Consider the following 25134-nt stretch of genomic DNA (forward strand, 5'->3'; position numbering starts at 1 on the left):
CAGGTTTACTTATCATCTGAGTTTGGAATGATTTGATACATCCCATTTCTCTCTTGTTTGCAAGTGATAGAGTATTGTCTCTGGCCTCTCCTAGCAACTCTGACAGCTTCACCCATTGTTAGACCACATTAAGTGGCCTCTGGAGAAGTCTAAGCTAACAGAGTCTCTTCAGACCTTTTGCTAAGACTCTATGTACACGTGGTTTCTTTTCAGAATGTATTCTAAGATTCTCTCTTAGCCAAAGTTCAAGTTTGTGGGATTTTGTTTTAAATTAGGGGGTTTGTTTGCTTGTTTGGTTTTGAGTTGTTGTTAGAGTTAGTCTTTAGTTTTAAATGGGAAAGTCCATTAAAAAATAATAAAGCCCCAGCTTTGGACGTAAGAGCATTTCTACTTTAAAGACTACTTCCTTGACTAGGTAGTGGTGGTGACGCCTTTAACTCCAGCACTCAGGAGGCAGGCAGTTCTCTGAGTTCAAGACTAGCTTGCTCTATAGAACAAGTTCCAGGACAACCAGGACTACACAGAGAAACAAACAAACAAACAAACAAACAAAAAAGCAGCACATATGCCAATCAGAGGAGGCTCTCAAGCAACTTACCTACGGGCAGGAACAAAGGAAAAGTGAGCAGGAGCATTTGGAGAGAAATTTCGGGGGCTGTCCAAGGGACTGTTACCTGTGGTGGAAAAAGAAAAAGAAACCCCTGTGAGGCTTGCTTTGTGGGTGAGAGGTGAGGATGGGGTGTAAATGGTGTAATTTTCAGATAAGAAACCTTCCTCTTGTATTAAGTTAGTATATCTAATTATTTTCTCATCATCAGTTTATGACTCTTTATAAAAGCTTGATGGGCCAAAGATTTTTCTCTCTTGCTCTCAAGATGCCTGTGACAACCTATATCTCTCTGACACCCATTATAGATGCAGCAGCAATTTATATACTTCCTGCCCTCCCAGGAAAAGGTTAATTTACAGTATTTCAGAAGTTTAAATATCTCTGTAAAGACAACAGGATGCCTAACCAAAATGTTACTTGCACATGTATCTTTGAACCCTGCATCCAAGGGGCTAAGCAGAAATGTACACACTTTAAGGGAAAACAGAAGTTCTCTGGAAGGAATTCAGGATAGAAGCATACCAATAAAATGTCTTGGAAATCCAAACGCTGAGGTCTGAAAAGCATAGCAACCTTCTCAATTACCATTTACTCAATTAATTTTCATGTGGATCTGTTAACTTCCTAACTAATAAACTCAGAACCTTTGAACAAAGTAATGTGTTTTCCTTTTATGCTAGTACTGGCATTTTGAGACAGAAGCCCAGGTTGTCTTTGAACTCTCAGTCCTTTTCCATCAGCCTGAAATTTACTCACAACTTGACATTTTGATTTTTGAAGTGAAGTGTGTGTGTCTTACTACGATACCTAAAATGGCCTAAAACTCTTGAGCTTCAGTGATCCTCCTGCCATAGCCTTCCAAGTAGCTGAGACTATGGGCTGCCAATGAGTCAAGTAAGATAAGCAAATGTCAGATGATGCCAAGAAATAAAGAGAATCTAACCACATTACAAACGCATAAAGCACCAGGTGGTGGCGGCATATACCTTTAATCTCAGCAGTTGGGAGGCAAAGACAGTTAGATTTCTGGGTTTGAGGTCAGCCTGGTGTACAGTGTGTTTCCAGACAGCCATGGCTTTGACAGTGAAACCCTGTCTTGAAATCACCTCTCTGCCCAAAAAACCAAAACCAAAGACCCCCCCCCAAAACAACAACACCAAGCCCACCAACCCCCCAAAAATCAACAACAACAACAAAAACCCCAAACAAAACAAATGCATAAAGGAATGTCACTGAAGGAGTGGAGGAAAAACTGTTGACATAAGAAACTTTAGAAATGGAATCTATAAGACTAAAGGCAAATGGAAGTTCTGAATTTCAGTGACAAAAGTTGTTTCCTAGAGGAAACAGATGAACAATTCTGGCATTACCATATGTGTGTACTGTAAACGAATAATTAAATATTCGAATGGCAGATGGTCGGAGCTAGGTTTCTCACTGTTGAAAAGGAAATCTATAGATCAGCAAAGAGAGCAAATGGGAGTGATCCATCATATCATAGTGGATTAGAGTTGGAAACATCAGGAAGAACTCATGTGTCGAATAAATACAGATGTCTGCTTAGGACTATTTACAGATGTGCACAGAACAAAGCTATATCCAACCCGTCAGCTAAGAAAGACGGCACTGATAGCAAAGCTGTCACTCAGGTCTTTGCTTCTATACTACCCTCCCCTCCACAATGAATTTAAGTCTCTTGAAGAAATAGCTGACTCTAAGACTGAGATAAGAAACACAGATGAGCAGGGAGTATTTCATAGTGTTAGAAGGCAAGGAAGTCACAAATCAACTACAAAGTGAAATCAGAAACAAAACAGCACCATTGGGAGTGTTTCATAGGAGAACAGGAACCAAATGAAGGGACTTCTTTTCAATGGCCATAGCTAGAACAACTTAAACAGATATAAATAGGATTCAGACTAAAATATGAATACCTACTAGTCCATACTGCTCAAATAAATTAACAAATGAGATAAAGTATAGACAACTTAAATAACACTAACAACCAATTTCACCCAATTGACATAACATTACAATACAACAGTAGAATATACAATCTTTTCAATGACAGAAAAATATCAGTCTTAACTAAGTTTCTTTCTTTCTTCCTCCTTTCTTTCCCCCCTCTCTCCCTCCCTCTTCCTTCCTTTCTTATGTACAGTGTTCAGTCTCCATGTATGCCTGTACACCAGAAGAGGGCACCAGATCTCATTACAGATGGTTGTGAATCACCATGTGGTTGCTGGGAATTGAACTCAGGACCTCCGGAAAAACAGTCAGTGCTCTTAGCCTCTGAGTCATCTCTCCAGCCCCCTTACTAAGTTTCTACTGCTGTAGAAAGACACCATGACCATGGCAACTCTTATAAGGAAAACATTTAAATCAGAGGGCTTGATTACAGTTTCAGAGATTCAGTCCATTATCATCATTATGGGAGCATGGCAGTTAGCAGGCAGGCGTGGTGCTGGATGAATAGCTGAGAGTCCTACATCTTGCAGGCAACAGGAAGTCGACTGACAGTCACACTGAGGGAAGCTTAAGCAGAAGAGACCTCAAAGCCCTCCCCCACAGTGACACAAGTCCTCCAACAAGGCCATACCCACTCCAACAAAGCCACACCACCTGGTAGTGCCACTACTCCCTGTGAGATTATGGGGGCCAATTACATTCAAACCACCACAATCATATTCAGAGTCATGATAAAATGCAATATAGTTAAAGGATTCAAATGCTATAAGATTTTTTTTTGCTCACAATAAAATTTATAATGTTGGGGTTTTTGTTTTGTTTTTTTGAGACAGGGTTTCTCTGTAGCTTTGGAGCCTGTCCTGGAACTAGCTCTTGTAGACCAGGCTGGCCTCGAACTCACAGAGATCCTCCTGCCTCTGCCTCCTGAGTGCTGGGATTAAATGCGTGCGCCACCACCACCCAGCTGAAATTTATGTTTTTTTTAAAATTATTTATTTATTATGTATACAATATTCTGTCTGTGTGTATGCCTGCAGGCCAGAAGAGGGCACCAGACCCCATTACAGATGGTTGTGAGCCACTATGTGGTTGCTGGGAATTGAACTCAGGACCTTTGGTACAGCAGGCAATGCTCTTAACCTCTGAGCCATCTCTCCAGCCCCTAAAATTTATAATGTTAAGTTAGTAAAAGAAACAATAAGAAATCTTTGGAATTTGTTTTTAATTAATATATGAGAGGCTATAGTGTGTATATTGTGCGTGTATGGGAGGCCTGTGAAAGTTTAGGAAAAAAAAGGCTTTTATAAAGCAAGGAGATATAATGATGGGTTCCTTACAGCCTGGTAGTCTAGGACTTTATAAACCTGGGCCTGTGCTGCTGCTGGGGCCCAAGTCGGGGTTCATGGCTCTGAGGCAGCTGCAGTTTCTGTTGATATCCCAGGCTCCTGATACCACTGAAGGACAAGAAAATAGAGCTGCACAGAGCTGGCCCCAATCCTCACTGGCTGAAGCACTCAGGAGGAAAGCATCCTACACCTCACCTGGGCACCACAATAGAGCTGACCCTGTTCACAGAGCATGGGTGAGTTGGCCCTGAGAGTGTGAGAAGGAAGGGTAGGTCGCACTTCTCTTGTCTGTCATGTGGTGACATGGGTGAAGATGTCCTTCTCCCCTCGTCCCTTGACACCTGCAGGAGGTGAGGGGACCTGACTCAACTCCTCACTAGCTGCAGTGCTCAGGAGAATGGAATGGGCCTGAGCCTCAACTGGGCAGCACAGTCGAGTTGACCCTGCAGACAGGAGCACTGGTGAACCAGCCCTGACAGTATGAGAGGGGAATAGCTAGTACCTCCTCCTTCATCTGTGATGTGGTGGTGGGGGCAAGGGATAGATGCCCTCCCTCCCCTCTTGCTGCCTCTAGCTGCTGAGGGAGTTGACCCTCCCCTTTACTAGCAGCAACACTTGTCTTTCATTTCATGAAGACAGGACAGCACAGTTGATCCTGTTAATGGGAAGGGTTAACCCGCAAGTGAGCCAGTGGGAGAAGATGAGCATGGGAAATCTAGCCCCACCTCTCAAATGCCATATGGTGGCATGGTAGGGGAGAGATGGAGATGCCCCCCTCCCTGCACCTCTACAGTGAAGGCAGGTGGGAGAGCTGGCCCTGAGGTCACAAGAATGGGAGATCTGTCCCTGTCCCTCACCAGCTGCAACACTAGGGAGAGTGGCTCCTGTATCTTGCCTGGGCAACACAGGAGAGCTGGCCCAAAAGGAGTAGGTGTAGAAGAGTCAACCCTGAGGGCATGAAAGCAGGAGAACTGGTCCCACCCCTTGCTCATCATTGCAAGGGGTGAACTAGCCAGGGCAGTGCTGGAGAGCTCACCCTGGTGGTGAAGCGGGGTCGGGAGGATGGCTAACCCTGCAAATAACCAGGCCCATAACAAGGTTATAAGTTGACCTACCCCAGCATCCACCCCATCAATGATCTGTTGAAGCAAGGGAATGGGCCGGTTCCACAGAGACAAAGCTGCAGGATCTCCAGGACACAGAGCAAAAACAGGATATCCACCAGTGAGGACCCAGTATTGATAGTGCAACAGAAACCAAAGGCCTCAAACCAGATCAACAACTCTTGATAACAAACTCTTGAATGTAAAGATACATGGATAGAAGGGTTTACGGTGTGGCTCACTATGTCACAATACTGCTGTGGGACAATGCTCGCAGTCAACACACTACAGCTTCCAGGATGAAATTTTTCCTTTTTATTTCTTCTTTTCTCTTAAATTTTATTTTGTGGGGGAGGTTGCAAGGTCAGAGGGCAGATACAAAAGGATGGGAATGATGTGAAAGACACAAATAGAAAGTTTAATAATTTTTAAAAAATATTTATTATGTATACAATATTCTGTCTGTGTGCATGCTTGCAGGCCAGAAGAGGGCACCAGACCCCATTACAGATGGTTGTGAGCCACCATGTGGTTGCTGGGAATTGAACTCAGGACCTTTGGAAGAGCAGGCAGCGCTCTTAACCACTGAGCTATCTCTCCAGCCCCGTTTAATAAAAATTTAATAAGTTATTTTAAAAATATTTTAAAAGTTTAATTAAAATTATCTTACAACTCTGCCTGTTACAGTAGTTATTCTTTAATCCCCTTTACCTTTGGCAACAAGGAGGCTCCTTTCTGTTCCTAAGGAATGCCTATTCTGGACATGTCATGGAAACAGAATTATATAAGAAGTGACCTTTTGTGTTCTACTTTGTTCATTTTTTCAACTTTATATAAAAAGCGACAGCCTTCATGCAAAATGGTTCTACAAATTTATACTCCCACTACCAGGACAATGTCTGTCCGTCCGTCCATATCTCTCTCTCACTCACACACACACACTCAACCCTTAGCTGTCTGTCTGTCCATCCATCTCTCCCCCCCCCTCACACACACACACATCCTTAGCTGTCTGTCTCTCTCTCACACACATACATCCTTAGTTGTCTGTCTGTCTGTCTTCTCTCTCTCTCACACACACATCCTTAGCTGTCTGTCTGTCTGTCTCTCTCTCTCTCACACACACACACACTGTTAGCTGTCTGTCTGTCTGTCTGTCTCTCTCTCTCTCTCACACACACACCCTTAGCTGTCTGTCTGTCTGTCTGTCTCTCTCTCTCTCACACACACACATCCTTGATCACTTATTAAGTCATTATTGGTGGTCACAGAGGAAAATAACCTTGTAACTTTATTTTTCATTTCACAATTACTAATGGAATCAATGCACATTTTTATATATGACTTTAGCTATTTTTCAACCATACTATTTACAAGGGTTCTGGATCTAGCGCCCTTTGCCATGCATGTCATAACTACCTTCTATTTCATGGCTTGTCTTTTTACTCTCTTTGGAGTTTGTTGTTGCTGTTTTGTTTTTTCAATTTCTTTTTGAGACAGGGATTCTCTTCGTAGCTCTTGGGGTATCTTTTAATAACTAGAAATTCTTAATTTTCAAGTAGTCAAATTACTTTATAAGTAACTTCTGTCATAATTCAAGTGTTTATGTGGACTCTAGAAAAAGAGTTCTGAATCTCTTCTTCCTGATACTGATTCCTTGTCTCAATTAATGGCATCTTTACCCATTAATTACCCAAGCAGGAAATATGGAGGCACTGCACACAGTTGATCTGGCCACTTACATTTTCTGTGTTCATGTATTTCTCCATTGCTAATAACCTCTTAGACCTTGACAATGATAACGACCTCTTCACTGATCTTCCAATCATCAGCTGTGGCCCTCCTTTTAGTAACTTTGAATTTTTTTTTAACTTTAAGGGCTTTGAATCCCATGGAATTAGAGCTACAGATGGTTCTAAGTTACCTTGTGTGTGCTAGGAATCAAGCCCAGGTCTTCGGAAAAGCAGCCAGTGCTCTTATGCACTTGGCCACCACCCCAACCCCAACTTTGATATTTTTAATCAGATAATTATATACTCATGGAAAAAAGGTAGTGCAAGCTGAAAAGAAGGAATAGCTCTGCTTTAACAACAATTTGTATCTATGTGCACATATCCCCAGTGGCCACAAGAGGGCACTGGATCCTCTGGAACTGGAATTAGGGGCATTTGTGAGTCAGTCAGCAGGGGTGGTAAGATCTGAACTCCAATTCACAGGGATTAAACAGCAATGGCTCTTAACCCATCTCTCCAAGGCTCCAAAACCTTTTTTCTGCTGTGGTAAATGCTCACTTTAAGAATATTGTGGTCCTAATTTTTCTAGACTTTTACTACATTTCTATTAAATCTATTTTCTATATTGTTCTAGAAAGAAATTTAAGTATGTAAACTTTTAGATTAAGAAACAACCTTTGGAAAATTTCATAAACTCTCCTTTCAGGAAAATGAAGAAGTTATATGTGTAAAACTGGCAATACAACTTTAGGAGACTTACAGACCTCATAAAAACGTTCACAGTCCACAGATCTTAGGTAAAAGAAATAAATGCCTCAAGATATTAATTAAAAGAAATAAATGCCAAAAGATATTAATATCCTAACTCTTTATACAACTTATAGCCCTCCCATGACTTGTTTACTGTCTTCACCAAGTTTGATTAGCATTTTATAATCTGGAAAGACACACCATGAAGGATGCAAATTTAATTTCTTAAACACAGCATCCTATTTGATACTTACAGATCTGTTGCCTCTGCTTGCGCTAACTCTGCAAACACCTTATTACATGACTATCTTAGAAAGCATCACCTTGATTTTTGATAGTATGTATACTATAGCCCTTAACATTTCAGGTTGAACCTTGGCTACCAGTTGTGGCAGCTTCCTCTGCAGTTCTTTCATACAGCCCTTATGACACTGGACCTAAATATCTTGCTAGCTTTCCATTTCCTTCCAGGTATTCTCCCTCCTTTGTCATAAAAATACCCAGGTCTGAAATTATGCTATCAGAAACTACTCCTTGCTGAAGTCACCTAAGTGTACAGTACATACACCTTTTCTGTAAATATTTTCACTCCTGAATTCCTAACATTCTCTTTATCATGACTTTTGACAAGTGATTCCAATGTCGTCATAGATAATCTCTCAGTATCCCAGCCTCAGCGAATTTCTAGGAAATGCCACACAATGAGGCTGACCAGTTGTGAACCTTGGTCTTCTGGAAGAGCAGCAAATACTCTTAACCACTAAGCCATCTCTGCAGTCCCATTTTTTTTTTCTCGTTTTTAATTCACTTAACTGATAACTGTATGTTCAAAACAATGACAACGATGGTAAACATTGGCTCTCACTTGATAGGATACAGAATTAATTTATAACGTAAGCCCTCTAGGCATGCTTTTGAGGGATTGACTAGGTTAGGTTAATTGAGGTAGGGAGACCCATCCTTAATATAGGCAGGCCCATTTTATAAGCTTGGATTCTAGACTGCATAAAAAGGAGAAAACAAACTGAGTATAAGCACTCATCACTCTGTCTCCTGATTATAGACAGAACCCAACTATGTTGTTTAAAAGAAAGTACCTTTCAATATAGGACACACACAGGTTAAAAGAAAGGGAATGGATAAATATACACCACTAAAATCCTAATTAAAAATAAAGCAAAAGCCGGGCGGTGGTGGCGCACGCCTTTAATCCCAGCACTCGGGAGGCAGAGGCAGGCGGATCTGTGTGAGTTCGAGACCAGCCTGGTCTACAAGAGCTAGTTCCAGGACAGGCTCCAAAAAACCACAGAGAAACCCTGTCTCGAAAAAACCAAAAAAAAAAAAAAAAAAAAAAAAGCAAAAACAAAAAACCTGGTTAGATCTACTCATTTCAAGTATCAGAGACAAAGAGAAGCATTACATAATAAAGGATTCAAGAAGACATGAAGGGGATTACTCCAGTGATAGGGTACTTAGCTTAGCATACAGTTTAATACCTAGAACTTGTTTAAAAAACAACACACAGCAGGATTTTTAAAATAAAGATTTATTATTATTTTATGTGTATGAGTGGTTTTGTCTGCCTGCATGTATGTATGTGTTCCACATGAATGCCTGGTGCCTGAAGAAGCCAGAAAAAAAAAAGTTAGATCCCCAAGAACACCTGAAGCCACCACCGTGGAGAAGAGCACACCAGGGAACCAAATCTGGATGCTTTCAACCACTGAGTCATCTCTCCAGCTCCAGTATGCCAAGTCTTAAAACTGTATTTGCCAAACAATAGAGCATCAAAACACATAAGGCAAAAAATAACAGAATCAGGAGTGATATACGATGACATAACAGTTAGAAATTTGAATGTCTATCCAACAGAAATGGCGGCTACTGAAGACTTAGTCAAGCTCATCATAGTAAATCACATGAATATAAAATAATCATTTACATACTTTTTCAATGTTCATATGAAACAATGATCAAAAGAGACACCACATTCTTGGTAACGAAATATACCTCGCCAAGCTAAAAAGAACAGAAATTATTTCATATCTTCTTAGAACAAAATTAACTAAGTTAGAAAACAATAAAAGAAATATATCTGGAAAACTCTCCAAGTATCCATTATCTAACCCTCAAAACCCTTCAAAGTATTTTAAAATAAAAATGAAAGCACAATTTATCAAAATTTGTGAGCTGCACAGTGAAGTCAGTACTCCAAAGCACTGACGCATGTTAGATTAGACAATTCAAACTCATGTTCTAAATCTACACTTTTTGAAAGTAGGGAAAAAAGTAAATCAAATTAATAACTATTTAGGCAGAAGAAAAGTAATAAAATCCAGAGATATGATAAAATTAGAAACAAGAAATAGAGAAAAATTAACATAACCCTAAAGTTGGTTATTTGAAAAGACAAACCAAATATCAAAGTAAGGTTGAGGAAGAGCACGTGAGAGAACACAAAAGGCAGGGAAGAAGACAGACAAATTACTAGGATCAGGAATTAAGGGTTGGTTATCACTAACAACCTCAAGAAATAAAAGTATTAATAAAAATACTATGAAGAATTCTATGTCTGCAAATCTCATAATCTAATTTAAATGGACTAATTTTGTAAGACATAATTTGACAAACTATTCCATATTAGAAACAGGTAAAAGCCAGGTGGTGGTGGTACACGCCTTTAATCCCAGCACTCGGGAGACAGGTGGATCTCTGTGAGTTCGAGGCCAGCCTGGTCTACAAGAGCTACTTCCAGGCCAGGCTCCAAAAGTAAATTCAGACATTTCACAAAAAATTATACCCATTCTTCACAAGCTTTCCAGAAGAAGGAAGTGTAAAGAATACACCTCAGTTCACTCTGAAGCCAGCATTTACCAAATACCCAAATTAGGAAAAACACAAAAATGAAAACCACAGACTATTATCTTTCAGGAACAAATGCAAAGTTACCAATAAATTATTAACAACTTGATCTAGCGATGCTTAAAAAGAACTGTACTCCATGACCAAGGAGTAAAGGGGTTAAATCAGCTCCCTTTAGAGGGCGGGGTTTGCCTCAGGCTAATCCCTGCCAATAAAGAGTGCGCGGAGAGGCGGCTCGGCCCTTTTGTTCCTCGCTACCTGTGCTACGCTGGAACTTTGGTTCAGTAAGTTTAACAATAAACTGGTAAATATTCTTTGATATCTGCATTGCCTTTATTTTGTGCCGGTACATCTGGCGCCTCCCCCGTGGGGCCTTGCCGAGAACCGGCCCCGAATTGGAGTCTCTTGCACCCCGAGCCGCTGCAGCTGTCTCTCTGGGCGCGTGCTGAAACAGCTGAGATTCTCAGCGACTCGATTTTCCCTGCTGCTTGTTAGAGTATCAAGCAGTTAGTTTGATTCGACAGAGCCTTTTTAACAGCGCCTAAGACTCTGTTCCGAGCCGCCCCGGCCAGATTTCCCGTGCGCAACCCGCCCGCCGGCGCGCGCGCTGCCTGTGTCTGCTCCCCCTCCCACCCCCACCGCCGCCAGCGCTCAGGTCACCTGACAGCGGCCTGAGAGCCCCGGCAAAAAATACTTATCAGCTTGGTGTCTGTTTCAATTTTGTTTTTGAGTCCTTTTATTTCAGATTTAGGACACGTGGATTCAACTGGGCTCTTTCACCACCACTGGCAGGAACCAGTTATTACAGGTAAGAGAACTTTTTCTTTTCTAAATAATGTCTGACAACGTGACCTCAGCCTATTTCAATAGTTCTTTTGAATGCACCATTTGGGAGATCTTACAAGAGGTGTCTACCACACCACATATATGGATATTCCTGGGATTCTTAATTTTCCTTAGCACTATTTGGTTTGATAATAGGAAAATGATCAAATCTCTTAAGGCAGAGGTTGAACGTTTAAAAACTATTGAGAATGACAACAATCTTCTCAAGAATCAGTTTGAAGTTCTCCAGGAAGAAAACAAATCTTTGTTTAACATGACTCGGTTAACTGAGCAAAATCTAAAAAAAGTACAGGTTGATGTTAAGGAGAAATTCATTACTATGGAAGAAGGAACAGCTGAATTGGATCGTAAGTTTCAGCAGTCCCTTTCTGATGTTAAGGAGAAATTCATTACTATGGAAGAAGGAACAGCTGAATTAGATCGTAAGTTTCAGCAGTCCCTTTCTGTAGGAACTGAAACGTTAACTGAGAGAATCAAAACTGCTGAATGTGACAATCAAATTTTGTCTAAAGCGTATGACAGATTGGCGGAAAGATTGTCAATACAAGAAGGCACGGTTTATGCCATAAAAATTATGTCCAAAGATGACAAGTTATCTCTACTGGACAAATTTCATACTCTAGAATCCTCAATGAAGGCTTTAGAACATAATTCTGGGCAGGAGATTCAGACATTACAAAAAGCAATGGTGAATAGAATTGAAAAGATTGAGGAATTTCTAAATTCTGAAGAAGAAGAGCAAAGGGTAGAAAGGCAAATTTTAACTACATCTGTGGATAAATCCCTCCGGGACAATTTTCACAAAGCTCTACCTACAGCTCTACATGCCTTTCCTGTAATAACAACAGAAAAGGTGGTTGGTTCCAGAAACCCTAGGGTCATCAAGGAAGATACATGGGAGCCTGTCCGTATGAATGATCTCAAAGAAATTAAACAGGCCATCATGTCTTTTGGGATGCACTCCCCTTTTGTTAAAGAGATGCTAAAATCTTGGGCCACAACAAGCAAAGCAACCCCCTTGGACTGGCTCCAGCTGAGCTCCGCGGTCCTTGAGAGTGGACCGCACTTAAAATGGAAATGCTTATTCAGGCAAGAAGCTAGACTTTTAAAACAGCAGGAAAAGGCGAAGGGAATTGACGTTTCCCTAGATAAAATTCTAGGTGAAGGGCTCTTTTCAGACCCTCAGGAACAAGCTAATTTGGATGAAAACATACTTTCTATGTGTACTACAGCAGCCTTAAGGGCTTGGGACAGAGTACAAGACCCAGGACAGAGAATGGAATCATTTGTCACAGTTAAACAGGGTCAGAGAGAACCCTTTAGTGACTTTTTACAAAGATTAACTAAAGCTGTACAAATGGGGATACCTGACCCAGAAGCAAGACGTATAATAATTGAGTCTTTGGCCTATGAAAATGCTAATGTGGAATGCAAAAGGATCTTGAGGCCTTTAATGTTCAGATCAGCGTCCTTGGAAGAATGGGTCTTGCATACACTAGATGTTGACACATTTGACTATGGCACTGAAGCATGGGTAGAAGAAGCAATTTCCAATGGTAAAAGGAGACACCAGAATACCAAATGTTTTAATTGTGGCAAAATGGGTCATATGAAAAGGAATTGTAAACAACGGGTTTTCAGAAATAATAATAATGCGTCTTCTAAAAATAACAGGAATAGAAGAAATCAGCCTTCAGGTTTATGTAGAAGATGTGGGAAGGGCAGACATTGGACGAATGAATGCAGGTCTACAAGAGATAGACAAGGCAACCTGATACAGACGGGAAACGTGAGAGGGGGGGCCTCTCAGGCCCCCATGGCAAACATGGTTCAGACATTCCCAGTTTCTGCAGAGAACATGCCTCGTCAGGACAATTAGAAAGCCACATGCCTACTGTTACAAGCAATAGTAATCAGAAAGATGAGTTACGTGTGTTTTGGCAAACTTCTATAAATGATCAAAGACCTAAGCTGAGAGTGTGTGTAAATGGCATTTTTATTACTGGCCTACTGGACACAGGTGCTGATGTAAGTATCATTACCCCAGAATCTTGGCATCCATATTGGCCTCTTCAGAATGTAAATGTTCAGCTCCTGGGAATTGGAACCCTATCTCGAGTAAGGCAGAGCACGAGATGGGTTGAATGTATAGGGCCTGAGGGACAAATAGGAAAATTAAGGCCTTATGTAGCCAATATTGCAATAAATTTATGGGGTCGTGACCTATTACAACAATGGAATACTCAAATTAACATTCCTGCTACTTCTAGAGCCCATATTTCTGAAAGGAATATTAAAAATTATTACAAAAGGACAAAACCGGCCATTAGGGCTGTGCAGGAACAAGCAATTGATGTCCCTTCAGAAATACCAACAGCCTTGCCTCTAAAATGGTTGACTGAGAAACCAATATGGACAAAGCAATGGCCTTTAGCTGAGGAAAAGCTACAGGCTTTAGAACAGCTGGTACAAGAGCAACTAGATGCTGGACATATAGAAGAATCTACCAGCCCTTGGAATTCTCCTGTATTTGTGGTTAAGAAAAAATCAGGTAAATGGAGAATGGTGACAGATCTCAGGGCCATCAACAAGGTTATTCAACCTATGGGCCCTCTGCAATCTGGAATTCCGTTGCCCTCTTTATTACCAAAAGGATGGCCTCTCATAGTTATTGATTTGAAGGATTGTTTTTTCACTATACCTTTGCAAAAAGAAGATAGAGAAAAATTTGCCTTCACAGTGCCTACTTATAACAATTCTCAACCTTCGAGGAGGTACCACTGGACCGTCCTCCCCCAGGGTATGTTAAATAGCCCCTCCCTGTGCCAATATTTTGTGAACCAACCATTGCAAATAATACGCAAGAAATTTCCCAAATCTATTGTATACCATTACATGGACGACATATTGTTATCTGATTCAAACATAGATACCTTGAACAGGCTGTTTGAAGAAATACAGATACTGTTACCTAAATGGGGATTGCAAATTGCTCCTGAAAAGATTCAGAAGGGAGATTCTGTTAATTATTTAGGTTATAGAATAGGTTTGCAAAAAATTAAGACACAGAAGGCACAAATTCGGAGAGATCGCTTACGGACTCTTAATGACTTTCAAAGACTGTTAGGAGACATTTCCAGTTTACGACCAACTATTGGGATAACACCTGATCTAATAATTCATTTGAACAAGACCTTGGATGGTGATAAAGATTTAAACAGTCCCAGAGAATTAACAGCTGAAGCAGAAAAGGAACTGACAATGATTGAGGATAAATTACAACAGGCACATGTGGACAGAGTGAATCCAGAGCTCGATTGTATTCTCGTCATATTACCATCAAAAATTTCTCCTACAGGAATTTTAATGCAGAGAGATGATATTATCTTGGAATGGATCTTTTTACCACATAAACCAAGTAAGAAACTGAAAACTTATGTGGAAAAAGTCTCTGAGTTAATTATAAAAGGCAAGCTGAGACTTCGTCAACTAGCAGGCATAGACCCAGCAGAAATTATAGTGCCTTTCACTGCTGATGAACTAAAGAAATTATGGGAAGATAATGAACCATGGCAAAGAGCTTGTGCTAATTTTTTGGGAGACATTAATAACAACTATCCAAAAAGCAAGCGGCTCAACTTCATAAAGAGAACTTCTTGGATCCTTCCTCGAATAGTCCGTGATGCTCCAATAACTGGAGCCCGTACATTCTATACTGATGCCAATAAATCAGGGAAGGCAGGTTACAAATCAGAAGACTTGGGTAAGGTGGAACAAAGTCCTTATGATTCTGTCCAGAAGGCAGAATTATATGCCATTCTTATGGTACTAAGAGATTTTAAAGAACCTATTAATATAGTTACTGATTCACAATATGCAGAAAGAGTTATTTTACATATTGAAACTGCTGAATTTATACCTGATGATACAGAACTAACCTCATTGTTTATCCAGGTTCAAGATTTGATCAGGAACAGGCTTTGCCCTATGTACATAACACACATCCGATCCCATACGGGTCTGCCAGGTCCTCTAGCACAAGGTAATGCAGAAATTGATCAATTATTGATTGGTAGTGTGCTTCAAGCCTCTGAATTTCATAAAAAACATCATGTTAATAGCAAAGGTTTGAAGAAAGAGTTTTCTATTACATGGCAACAAGCTAAGGAGATTGTGAAGAAATGCCCTACCTGCTCTTTCTATAACCAAACGCCACTGCCAGCAGGAGTTAATCCAAAGGGCACTCATAGAAATAAAATCTGGCAGATGGATGTGTTCCACTTTGCAGAATTTGGCAAATTGAAATATGTTCATCACACCATCGACACTTATTCAGGCTTTCAGTGGGCAACTGCTTTAAGTTCAGAAAAAGCTGATTCAGTAATCACTCATTTATTAGAAGTCATGGCTATCATGGGTATACCTACACAAATAAAGACAGATAATGGTCCTGCTTATGTCTCTAGGAAGATGAAACGGTTTTTTGATCATTACAATATCAAGCATGTTACAGGTATACCATACAATCCTACAGGTCAAGCAGTCATAGAAAGATCAAATCGAACTATAAAGGATATGTTGAACAAACAGAAAGGGGTGGAAAACACCCCTAGAAATAGGTTACATAATGCTTTGTTAACCTTGAATTTTCTCAACGCTAACGAGAAGGGAACGACGGCTGCAGAAAGACATTGGATAATGGAAAAGTCTGCTGAACTAAATCAACCAGTTTATTTTAAGGATGTACTGACCTCACAATGGAAGCCAGGAGATGTGCTGCGTTGGGGAAGGGGTTTTGCTCTTATCTCCACAGGTGAGGAAAAATTATGGATACCGTCAAAATTAATAAAGGTTCGGTTTGAGGAAGAGATGTCACTTGGAAAAGATAAATAACAATTCATTCACAAGGATGACCGACATACAGATGGTAAGGTTTACTAATAGGATGGGGGCAGGGTTCTTTTCTTATCTCCACAGGAAAATATTCACCTCCAAAGAATTTGAGGGACCCTGAATATTTAATTACTGATGGATGGAAAATAGATACGACCCATTAAACATCAACAATAAAATTCTATACGTATCGTAAGTATTGGTTTTATATATATTTATCTATATTTATATGTTTTATTGAACACTTCTTTATAAATGTGTAGAGCTGGTTTTGGAGTTGGACTATGGCTCAGTCCTTCTTCAATTCCAAGCCTGTTGATAAGAGATATTTCAAAGTTTCTGTCTCAGGTCAGGAGCCATGAAATGGGACAAAATAAAAATAATTTTATACTTGATAAACTTTCTTTGCCTTCCCTCACATCTGTGTCTTTCTTTATATGTCAGTATAAGTCCTTGTTGTTAATGTTTAAATTTCCCATAACAAGCAACATATTTTCCTACAGTAATTTTTGAAGTTTCCAGGATGAAGATGAGGCCCCACAACATCAACTCAATCTGGTTTTTATGACGTCATGAATTTTTTTTTAAGCACTAATTTTGGATCTGTTTTTTGGTACCAATTTGCAAGAGACAATTTCATATGATGCACATTTTTGACGACGCTCTGGCCGGACCTTCTCGAAACACACAGAGACTAGTTATAGTCTTCTTAAGTCAAAGGTTAATTTGGGAATTTTACCATCGTTTGCTTTCACAGGGGCCCCTAAGAAGAACGTCGCCCCCATGTCAGCTAGAAGCAATCTAAGACGTCCCCTCTCCCAACAGAGTTTGCCCACAGGGTTAGGGACATCTTTTAGTGGTTGGTTTAGGGGTGAGGGGACGGGGAGATATTGTATGGAATTAGGGATATATATATAAAAAAAAAAAAAAAAAAAAGAGGGGGATTAACTGGGTTGATGGGATGATTGGTATTTGTGACTTACTGTTTTTAGAAAATTATGTTGGTACTGTTTTTTGTATATTGATATATTGAATATTGAATGTGAGTGTTCCTACCTCTATTTTGGTATAAGAGTATGCTTATATTGTATGGATACATCTATCATATCACAATGTACATTTCTACCTCTGGTCCTATTTATGTAATAACATTGTTTACATTTGATAAGTAATGACATTGTTTACAAGTGAAGATCATTGTCTTCATACATTGCACAATTGTTTATTCCCTTAGTTTTCAAATTAGATAGGTATTGAGAATTACATGTTTGTCATATTATTTTTAGGTTAATCAGGTCTTTTAGATACATAGAGATTATTTTCAGTATAGATAGTATAATCTTCAGCTTCTTTGAAGAGCTGTAGAAAATGGCCTTTAATCTAACCTAGAATTCTGTGCCATCGAGACACAATTTACTCCTGGCAACACCACTCTACTCCCGAGAGAACGTTGAGCACCAAAGACACTCCACTGGGAGCTTGTCTGCCTGGCAGAACTGGCCTTTGGGTTAAGAAAAACCCATACCTCAACTACTGACTAAGATATAAACAGGATTGTCTTATCTTGCCAAGACAGGGTAGGATAATCCTAAGAAAGTTCCTTGCATTTGAGAATGGTATGTCAGTTATGTTAGGCCTTAGCCAAAGTTGGTTGACTCAACATTGCAAACGAGATTTTGGGTGATTGCCCAGGCAGTCAGTTGTCTCTGTCATTTGTTGCACATTTTGGATATCTCTTTTTTGTTAAGTAATATTTACTCCCTTCTCAGATCTTTGATGGAGTTGAAGATTATTTAATTGTAGTTACTCTTTAGCAAAACTTTTGCTCTCAATATTGTTTGTTATATTTATCATTTGTTATTATTGTTATAGTTATATTTGGTTTAGTTGTGTCTTATTTAGACAAAAGGGGGAGATAAAGGGGTTAAATCAGCTCCCTTTAGAGGGCGGGGTTTGCCTCAGGCTAATCCCTGCCAATAAAGAGTGCGCGGAGAGGCGGCTCGGCCCTTTTGTTCCTCGCTACCTGTGCTACGCTGGAACTTTGGTTCAGTAAGTTTAACAATAAACTGGTAAATATTCTTTGATATCTGCATTGCCTTTATTTTGTGCCGGTACAAAGGAGGACTTAACTCAGGAATGCAAGCTAGTTCAACACTTGAAGAAAATCAACAAAACAGGTATAGTAGCAGAAATGTTCTACATGGTACTTTAAGTGTGTTTAATGTGTATTATCAGTAATAAATGCAAAACTACTGCTTGGGTAGAAATATGACAGATAGGTTTACCAACTGTAACAAATGTACCATACTGATAGGAATACTGACAATAGAGTCTCTTCGTGTGTGGGGACAGAGAATATGAATTTTGCTATCAGCCTAAAACTAATCGAAAAAAATAAGGATCACTTTAAAAAGACTAGGAAGTATAGTATGAAAAGGTCCTAGGTTTGAACCCCAGTGTCTTGTCTGTTTCTCTCTCACACCGCCCCCCAAATAAAACAAAACTAAGAAATGTCCATTTCCAGAAGTTCCTATAAAACCAATTTTACTAGAATTATACCTGTTTATAAGATATTTAATACTATGGGCTAAAGAGATAGCTCAGCAGTTAAGACCTCATGGCGCTCTCCTAGGTCTAGAATTCAGTTCACAACACTTGACAACTTTTTTTTTTTTTTGGTTTTTTGAGACAGGGTTTCTCTGTAGCTTTGGTGCCCATCCCGGAACTAGCTCTTGTAGACCAGGCTGGCCTCGAACTCCCAGAGATCCGCCTGCCTCTGCCTCCCGAGTGCTGGGATTAAAGACGTGCGCCACCACCGCCCAGCTACTCAACAACTTTTGTAATCAATTATAACTCTAGCCACAGCAGGAATCTGACATCTTGGGCCTCCAGGGGAACCTGTGCTCACATGCAAATACTTAAACATAATTTAAAATATAAAAGAGATACTTAATACTAAATTGAACTGTAAACAATTTATTCAGCTACTTTCTTTTTTTTTAAATGTTTATTTATTTATTATGTATACAATATTCTGTCCGTGTGTGTGTCTGCAGGTCAGAAGAGGGCACTAGACCTCATTACAGATGGTTGTGAGCCACCATGTGGTTGCTGGGAATTGAACTCAGGACCTTTGGAAGAGCAGGCAATGCTCTTAACCACTGAGCCATCTCTCCAGCCCATTCAGCTACTTTCAAATTAACAAATCTTTACTACTCAAAAGAGCAAAGCAAATAGGACTTAGAATTTTTAGATGTATAAGATTTGACAATATAACTGATGTCAAGTTGGATCTGCATGCTACAACCAGGGCAGCTTCTCAACAGCTGATTAAGTATAGTCTATATTCAACCATGGACTGGACTTTCATGCCAATTCTTCTATACATTTTCTGCCACGGTTTGCAGACAGATGACGATGCAAACATTTATGAAGTACTAGGCATGTTATAAATACAAAAGTTAAATATAAATATTAAAGTTCACAGACCCAGGAAGGTAGAAAAGACCATGTGGTGTCCTCAATAAAAGCCACTTGAGTAAAGAAGATTTAATCCTAAACTGTCAGAAATCTAGAGATAATAAGAGACAATCACCTCAGAGAGCAGCAGCCAGTAGAAATTACTTCCTAGTACTCATGTTCACAGCTACAGGACCCTGTACAGACCCTGTACAGTTACAGTACAGGGTCTAGATGAGCTAAATTTATTTTTATGTAATGGAAATAAAGGTCAGACATAAGTTGAAATTCTACAAAGTTCTAGGATAGGAGGGCTATTTCAAAAACCACTTAAAATAAAACCAGGGACATATATAATAAAAAACGAAAACTCTTTTTTACAAATGTCTAATTCCCTGTAAACCCTTTATTGTTGGTGGTACCTTCTAAAGTGACAGTTATTCAAATGAGCCCCTCCCTGAAAATGAAATTTAAATCAGAATCCCTCTCAGGTTATTGACATCTAATCAAACACTCAGTAAATCCTGAGCAAAAAGGTAAAAGTACAAGACTGTATCAGTCTTAATGAGTTTGATATCCATCTGTTTCACTACTTAACGTCCCCTTTTACTGTAGAAAGACAAACAAAAGTCAGGCTTAGGATAATAGTACCAAAGGATTAGGAAATCCAGGAAGTGATCTTCGAATGACTTCCTAGCTTGCCTATCATTCTAAGTCTGTTCCATTTCCATTAACACTGTGTTAAGAGGTTCTGTTGTAAACACTGCAACAATGAACTGTGGGGTACCAGAGCAATCCTTTCAACAAAGGCAGGGCTGACCTTCACAGTACAGGCCTAGAATAAAATACAGGCTAAGTCAAATGAGGTCTTCTGTCCCTCTCCTAGGAAGGGACAACCTGAGTCGGTGCTAACCTAACTGTAAATATATATCTCCCTTAATCAGAAGCAAATAAATCAGCTGTTACACTATGTATAAAAGTTCATATTCTAGATGGAGTTGAGACTGACTACACAAAGTTGTTTCAGTCCTAATATGTAAAATCAATTTCAAAATGAAGCAAAAATCCCTCACATTTTTCTTTCCTTTGAATTTCAACAGGGAAAATTAACAGGAATCTCACAAGGCAAGAAAACCCTGTTCGATCTGATTCTTGGGCATGGTAAGTGTGGTGTAACAGTTTTGTCCAAGATCAAAGTATTCTACCTTGCATGGAAGCTTCTTCTTTTTTTTTTTTTTGCATGGAAGCTTCTTAAGCAGGAAAGGTAAACAACTCAAAATAGCTTCAGGAAGTCCCTAAAACTGACCAGATCCACAGCCCTCCTTGCCAGAGTAAACAATAAAAGCTGAGAGTCCCTCAAACAAAGCTAAGATATAAAAAAAAAAAAAGACTGCCAACTAGAAAACTATGAGACCAGACCAGCTGTCTAAAAGAAGCAAAAACCCAGCTGAGCTGTCTGGAAGAGGTTTAGAGCAACTGGACAGCCCGGTGAATTGCCTGAAGGCTGTCTAGTGTTCTCTGGGCTCCCAGCCTTTATGAGCTGTCACCTGTGCTGGGGTGTAGAAGAATCATAAAAACTCAGAGACAGACATTGGAGTTCAAGCAGAAGATCAGAAAAGCAAAGCAGCCAAGCCACTAGAGAGCTTATCTCTACCAAGGCTTAAACAAACAAAGGGAAGAACCTGCAATGCTTTCCACCAACCTCAGACTCCACACTCCACTGAGTTGCTGTCTCTTCCCCTTTATATTCCTCTCTCTGCCCAGCCACATCGCTCCTGTCTCTACCTCCCTAGTGCAGGGATTAAAGGTGTGTGATCCCAAGTGCTGGGAACACGTTTGTGTGAGCTCTATTTCTCATTCAGTCAGATTCAAACTTGTGAAGCCCAAGATGGCCTTGAACTCACAGATATCTGTCTGCCTCCATCTCCAGCATCTCTAGTGTTCTGGGATTAAAAGTGTGTGCCACTACTGCCTGGCCTGTATGACTGACTAGTATGGCTGCTTTGCCCTCTGATCTTCAGGCAAGCTTTATTTATTAAAACACAAATAATATAGTGTTGGTGATGCTGCTATCTTTGAGCTATTTCTGCTCCTGTAAGTAACCCCAATACAACTCACTGGCTCACCACTATGTGGGCTTTGGTGGTACTCATACTTTGGTCTGTCATAAGATTCCTATCTGTGATAAGTAGATGTTGTGTCTCTCCAGAAAAAAAAATTGCCATATAACAGTAGAACAAAATGCTACTGGATAATCATCATATGACCAAAGATAACTAAAGCCATATGTGGGAGAAAACATTAGAACAGAGGTCCTGCATCAAAAGACATAAGTGGCTTTAAGAGATGTACAAGATCAAAGGAATGTTGCAAGGGCAAGGTGACATAATGAGTCAAAAACCCACTGTACACATTCTCCCACAGAAAGCAGGAAAGTCTATGAACTCTCTATGCATTACTCAGATAATGCTGAACACAAAATGTGAGAAATAGGAAAGGAACCTAGTATCTGTGGACGTGTTTTATTAAACTTTTTAAAACCTGTAATAACTTACCTGTGTGGCCATGGAGTGGGGAGTGTGGTCGTGGTAGTGTAGGTGATGTGCTAGAGGTTACAATCAAGCTCTTGCGGTTACTTGTCCGGCAACTGCAATAAAAACAAAATGTCAGCTTTAACTCAGTCCAGGGCCTTGAGTAGTTGGTTATGGAGGCATGTGAGTAGCACGACTCTCTGGGTTGAACAAATTAGTGCTATTCTTCAGTGTTCAGCAATTACTATGTGAAACACTCAGACTTCATAATTCAGTGTGTTCTGCCTTGGAATAACTTTCGCCACTGCCCTGACTTTTGCCTTGATTAGCATTTTTCCAGTGTTAATTAAGTTTGCTTCCTGAGGAAACTGAAGAACATCTCCAAGGGCAACAATCTTGTTCTAAACTGTAAACTTAAATTTAGAAACTAAATACATGTCAAAATATTATTTTATCATGCAGGGTGGTGGTGGCAAACACTTTTAATCCCAGCACTCAGGAGGCAAAGGCAGGTGGATTTCTGTGAGTTCGAGGCCAGCCTGGTCTACAAGAGCTAGCTCCAGGACAGGCTTGAAAGCTACAGAGAAACCCTGTGTCGAAAAAACAAAACAAAATATTTTATCTAGGTCGGTGTAGGGCACTTGTCAAGCACATGAAAGGCCCAGACTTTGAACCTCAGCATAAATTAATAAACAAGAAAATACAGAAAAGATCCCAGTTTTATTTTGCAAATTCAGTGTTTTGTTATTAAAAAATGAAGGCAATTAATAGTCTGTTAAATTATTGTTTTTGGAATGGTTAACTGATGAATTACCTAACATCCTCACTTAGGAGTTGGAAATTCAACAAAACAATTTCCTTACAAACTAACAACAGACGTTTCCTATGGTCAGAGAGAACCTCATCATGATTAAAAAGCCATTTGTTAACTAAAAAGAATTTATAGATGTATTTGAAAGCCAACCTATATTTTTAATGACACTAGAAAGAAACATTAAAAACATTGAGAAGGAGAACGAAACGAAAAGGCAGTAAGAACTCTGCTTCCCGCGCCAGCCTCAGGCCATCCACCTCCACTCACCAATGGCTGACAGGATCATCAAGTGAGGCAGAGCAAGATCAAGACCAGCATGGTCAACAATAAAGTAATAAACAAAACAACAAGATAAAAATACTGGAAAAAATGAAAGCTGAAGATGGTGAAAATTATGTCATTTAAAAGCAGTCAGCCATCATGCAAGAGTCTTCAATGATCCCAGAGAGCTAGTAAAGGTTAGAGGCTGCACAGAGATCTTCAGTAGGGACTAGGAAGTGAGAAAGACTTAGAAGAAGCTGATATGTATAGAGAAGTACAAACAGTACTGGATCCGTGAGTTCCAAGTCTGCAGCTTTTCTGCACAGGTTGTTGGCATTGCTTACCAATGAGTTCGTATTAAAAATAAAAAGACATTTTTTTAACTCTCATTTTGCCACTGAGAGTAATCAATATAGATATGTATTGGATAGACTACTTTCTACATACTAGGCACTGTTTCAGGTGCCAGGAAAGCAGTAAGGAATGAAGTCTATAACCTATAACTAGAATAAACACACCTATGGAAAAAGAGAAAACAGGAAAAAAAAGAGAACGAGAAAGAAGTGGTGAAGAAGAGAAAGAAAAAGGAAATGAGATTGTACTGGGAGTGGGAACAGTTGTACATAGGAAAGATTTGACTCCTGAGAGGAAATCCTGAGATCTGAATGTTACGAAAGATAGAGACACAAGATCCCAGAGAATGGTGAGGGTGTAGAAAAAGAAAGTAATTGCTATGCTTAAATACTCTGGATGTCTCTTCCAAAAATTAATTCACACATCGCCCTCAAACAGTCAATCCCCTTTCTCTCATATGCCAACTCTGTTTTTCATTGGACAAATGACAAAGTCAGCAGAAACAGCATGGTTGAGTTCTTCCTTTGCTGTGCAGAAGCTTTTCAGTTTGGTGGATTCCTATTCCTCATTTTGCTTTCGTAGGCTGAGCTTTTTCTCTGATACCTAAAAAAGCCCACAGGCAGAACTAAGGATCACAAGTTATAGGCAACCTGGGCTACATTACAAGGCTCTGGTGAGATATCACAGTGCTTAGAGCACTTGCTGTCTGTCCTTCCAGAGTTTCTGCGTTCAGTTCCCAGCACTCACATCATGTGGTTCTTAACTGTCTGGAACTCTAGCTCCAAATGAAATCCAATGCCTTCTTGGGGCCCCTGAAGGAACCTGTGCACCTGTAGCATTATAGACACATAAACAAATTTGTGTGTGTGGGGGGGGGACTTTTATCAAAAATAAACCAAACACATAATTACTTAAATAAAGCTCCTTAGGTCAAAAGCAAGTGATAACAGATGCAAATCTGGATAACTACAAAAAGAAGCCACTAGGAATATACATACATACCAATCTCCTGTTCCTCTTAGAATACTTTTAATGAACATTTTTAAGGAATTTTGATTATTTTGGGATTCATACCATCAGAGGTAGAGAGAAGAAATAGAGGTATGCTGCTTCAAAGCTCTTACATTAAATATGACATAGTATGAGGGTAAACTATGACAAAGTTCGTTTTTATTATACTATAAATTAATGCAACATATTGTAAAAAAAAAAAAAAGAAAAGAAAAGAAAAAAAAGAGAGCTGGATGGGATGCCTCAGTGGGTAAAAGTGCTTGCTGCCATACCTAACAAGATAACCTGAGTTAAACCCTTGGATTTCATAGGCAAAGGAAAGAACTGACTTTTATAAGCTGTCCTCTGACCAACATGCTGTGCTCACACACAATAGCAAATGCAATTAGAAATATTTTAAATGAAAAAGTTGTCCACAAAGGAAATAAAATGGACTCACAAAAGAAGTACAGTGTCTAAGTGTCTAAACAGAAAGAAAATATAAGACAATAGATAGTAATACTAATCTAAGATAAACCAAAAACTGCATTAAGTATCAGTGTTCTAAATAATGTATTTATTATCAGTTAAGCAGAGATTATCAGAATGGATGA

At 39.6% G+C, this 25134-nt stretch overlaps 1 protein-coding gene across 15 annotated transcripts in view; it reads right to left on the reverse strand.

Moving 5' to 3' along the window:
- Window positions 1-25134, reverse strand: part of Mast2 (microtubule associated serine/threonine kinase 2) — a 115349-nt gene that overhangs the window by 26799 nt on the left and 63416 nt on the right. For all 15 annotated transcript variants that reach the window (XM_075946959.1, XM_075946945.1, XM_075946944.1 and 12 more), the window contains 2 exons: window positions 22126-22217; window positions 599-674 (listed from right to left, as the gene is read on the reverse strand). In XM_075946959.1, the coding sequence (XP_075803074.1) occupies window positions 599-674; window positions 22126-22217 (168 nt within the window). The remainder of the gene's footprint in view (window positions 1-598; window positions 675-22125; window positions 22218-25134) is intronic.

Source organism: Microtus pennsylvanicus, chromosome 13 (genome assembly GCF_037038515.1).
Source record: "Microtus pennsylvanicus isolate mMicPen1 chromosome 13, mMicPen1.hap1, whole genome shotgun sequence".
In the NCBI taxonomy this organism is placed as follows: domain Eukaryota; kingdom Metazoa; phylum Chordata; class Mammalia; order Rodentia; family Cricetidae; genus Microtus; species Microtus pennsylvanicus.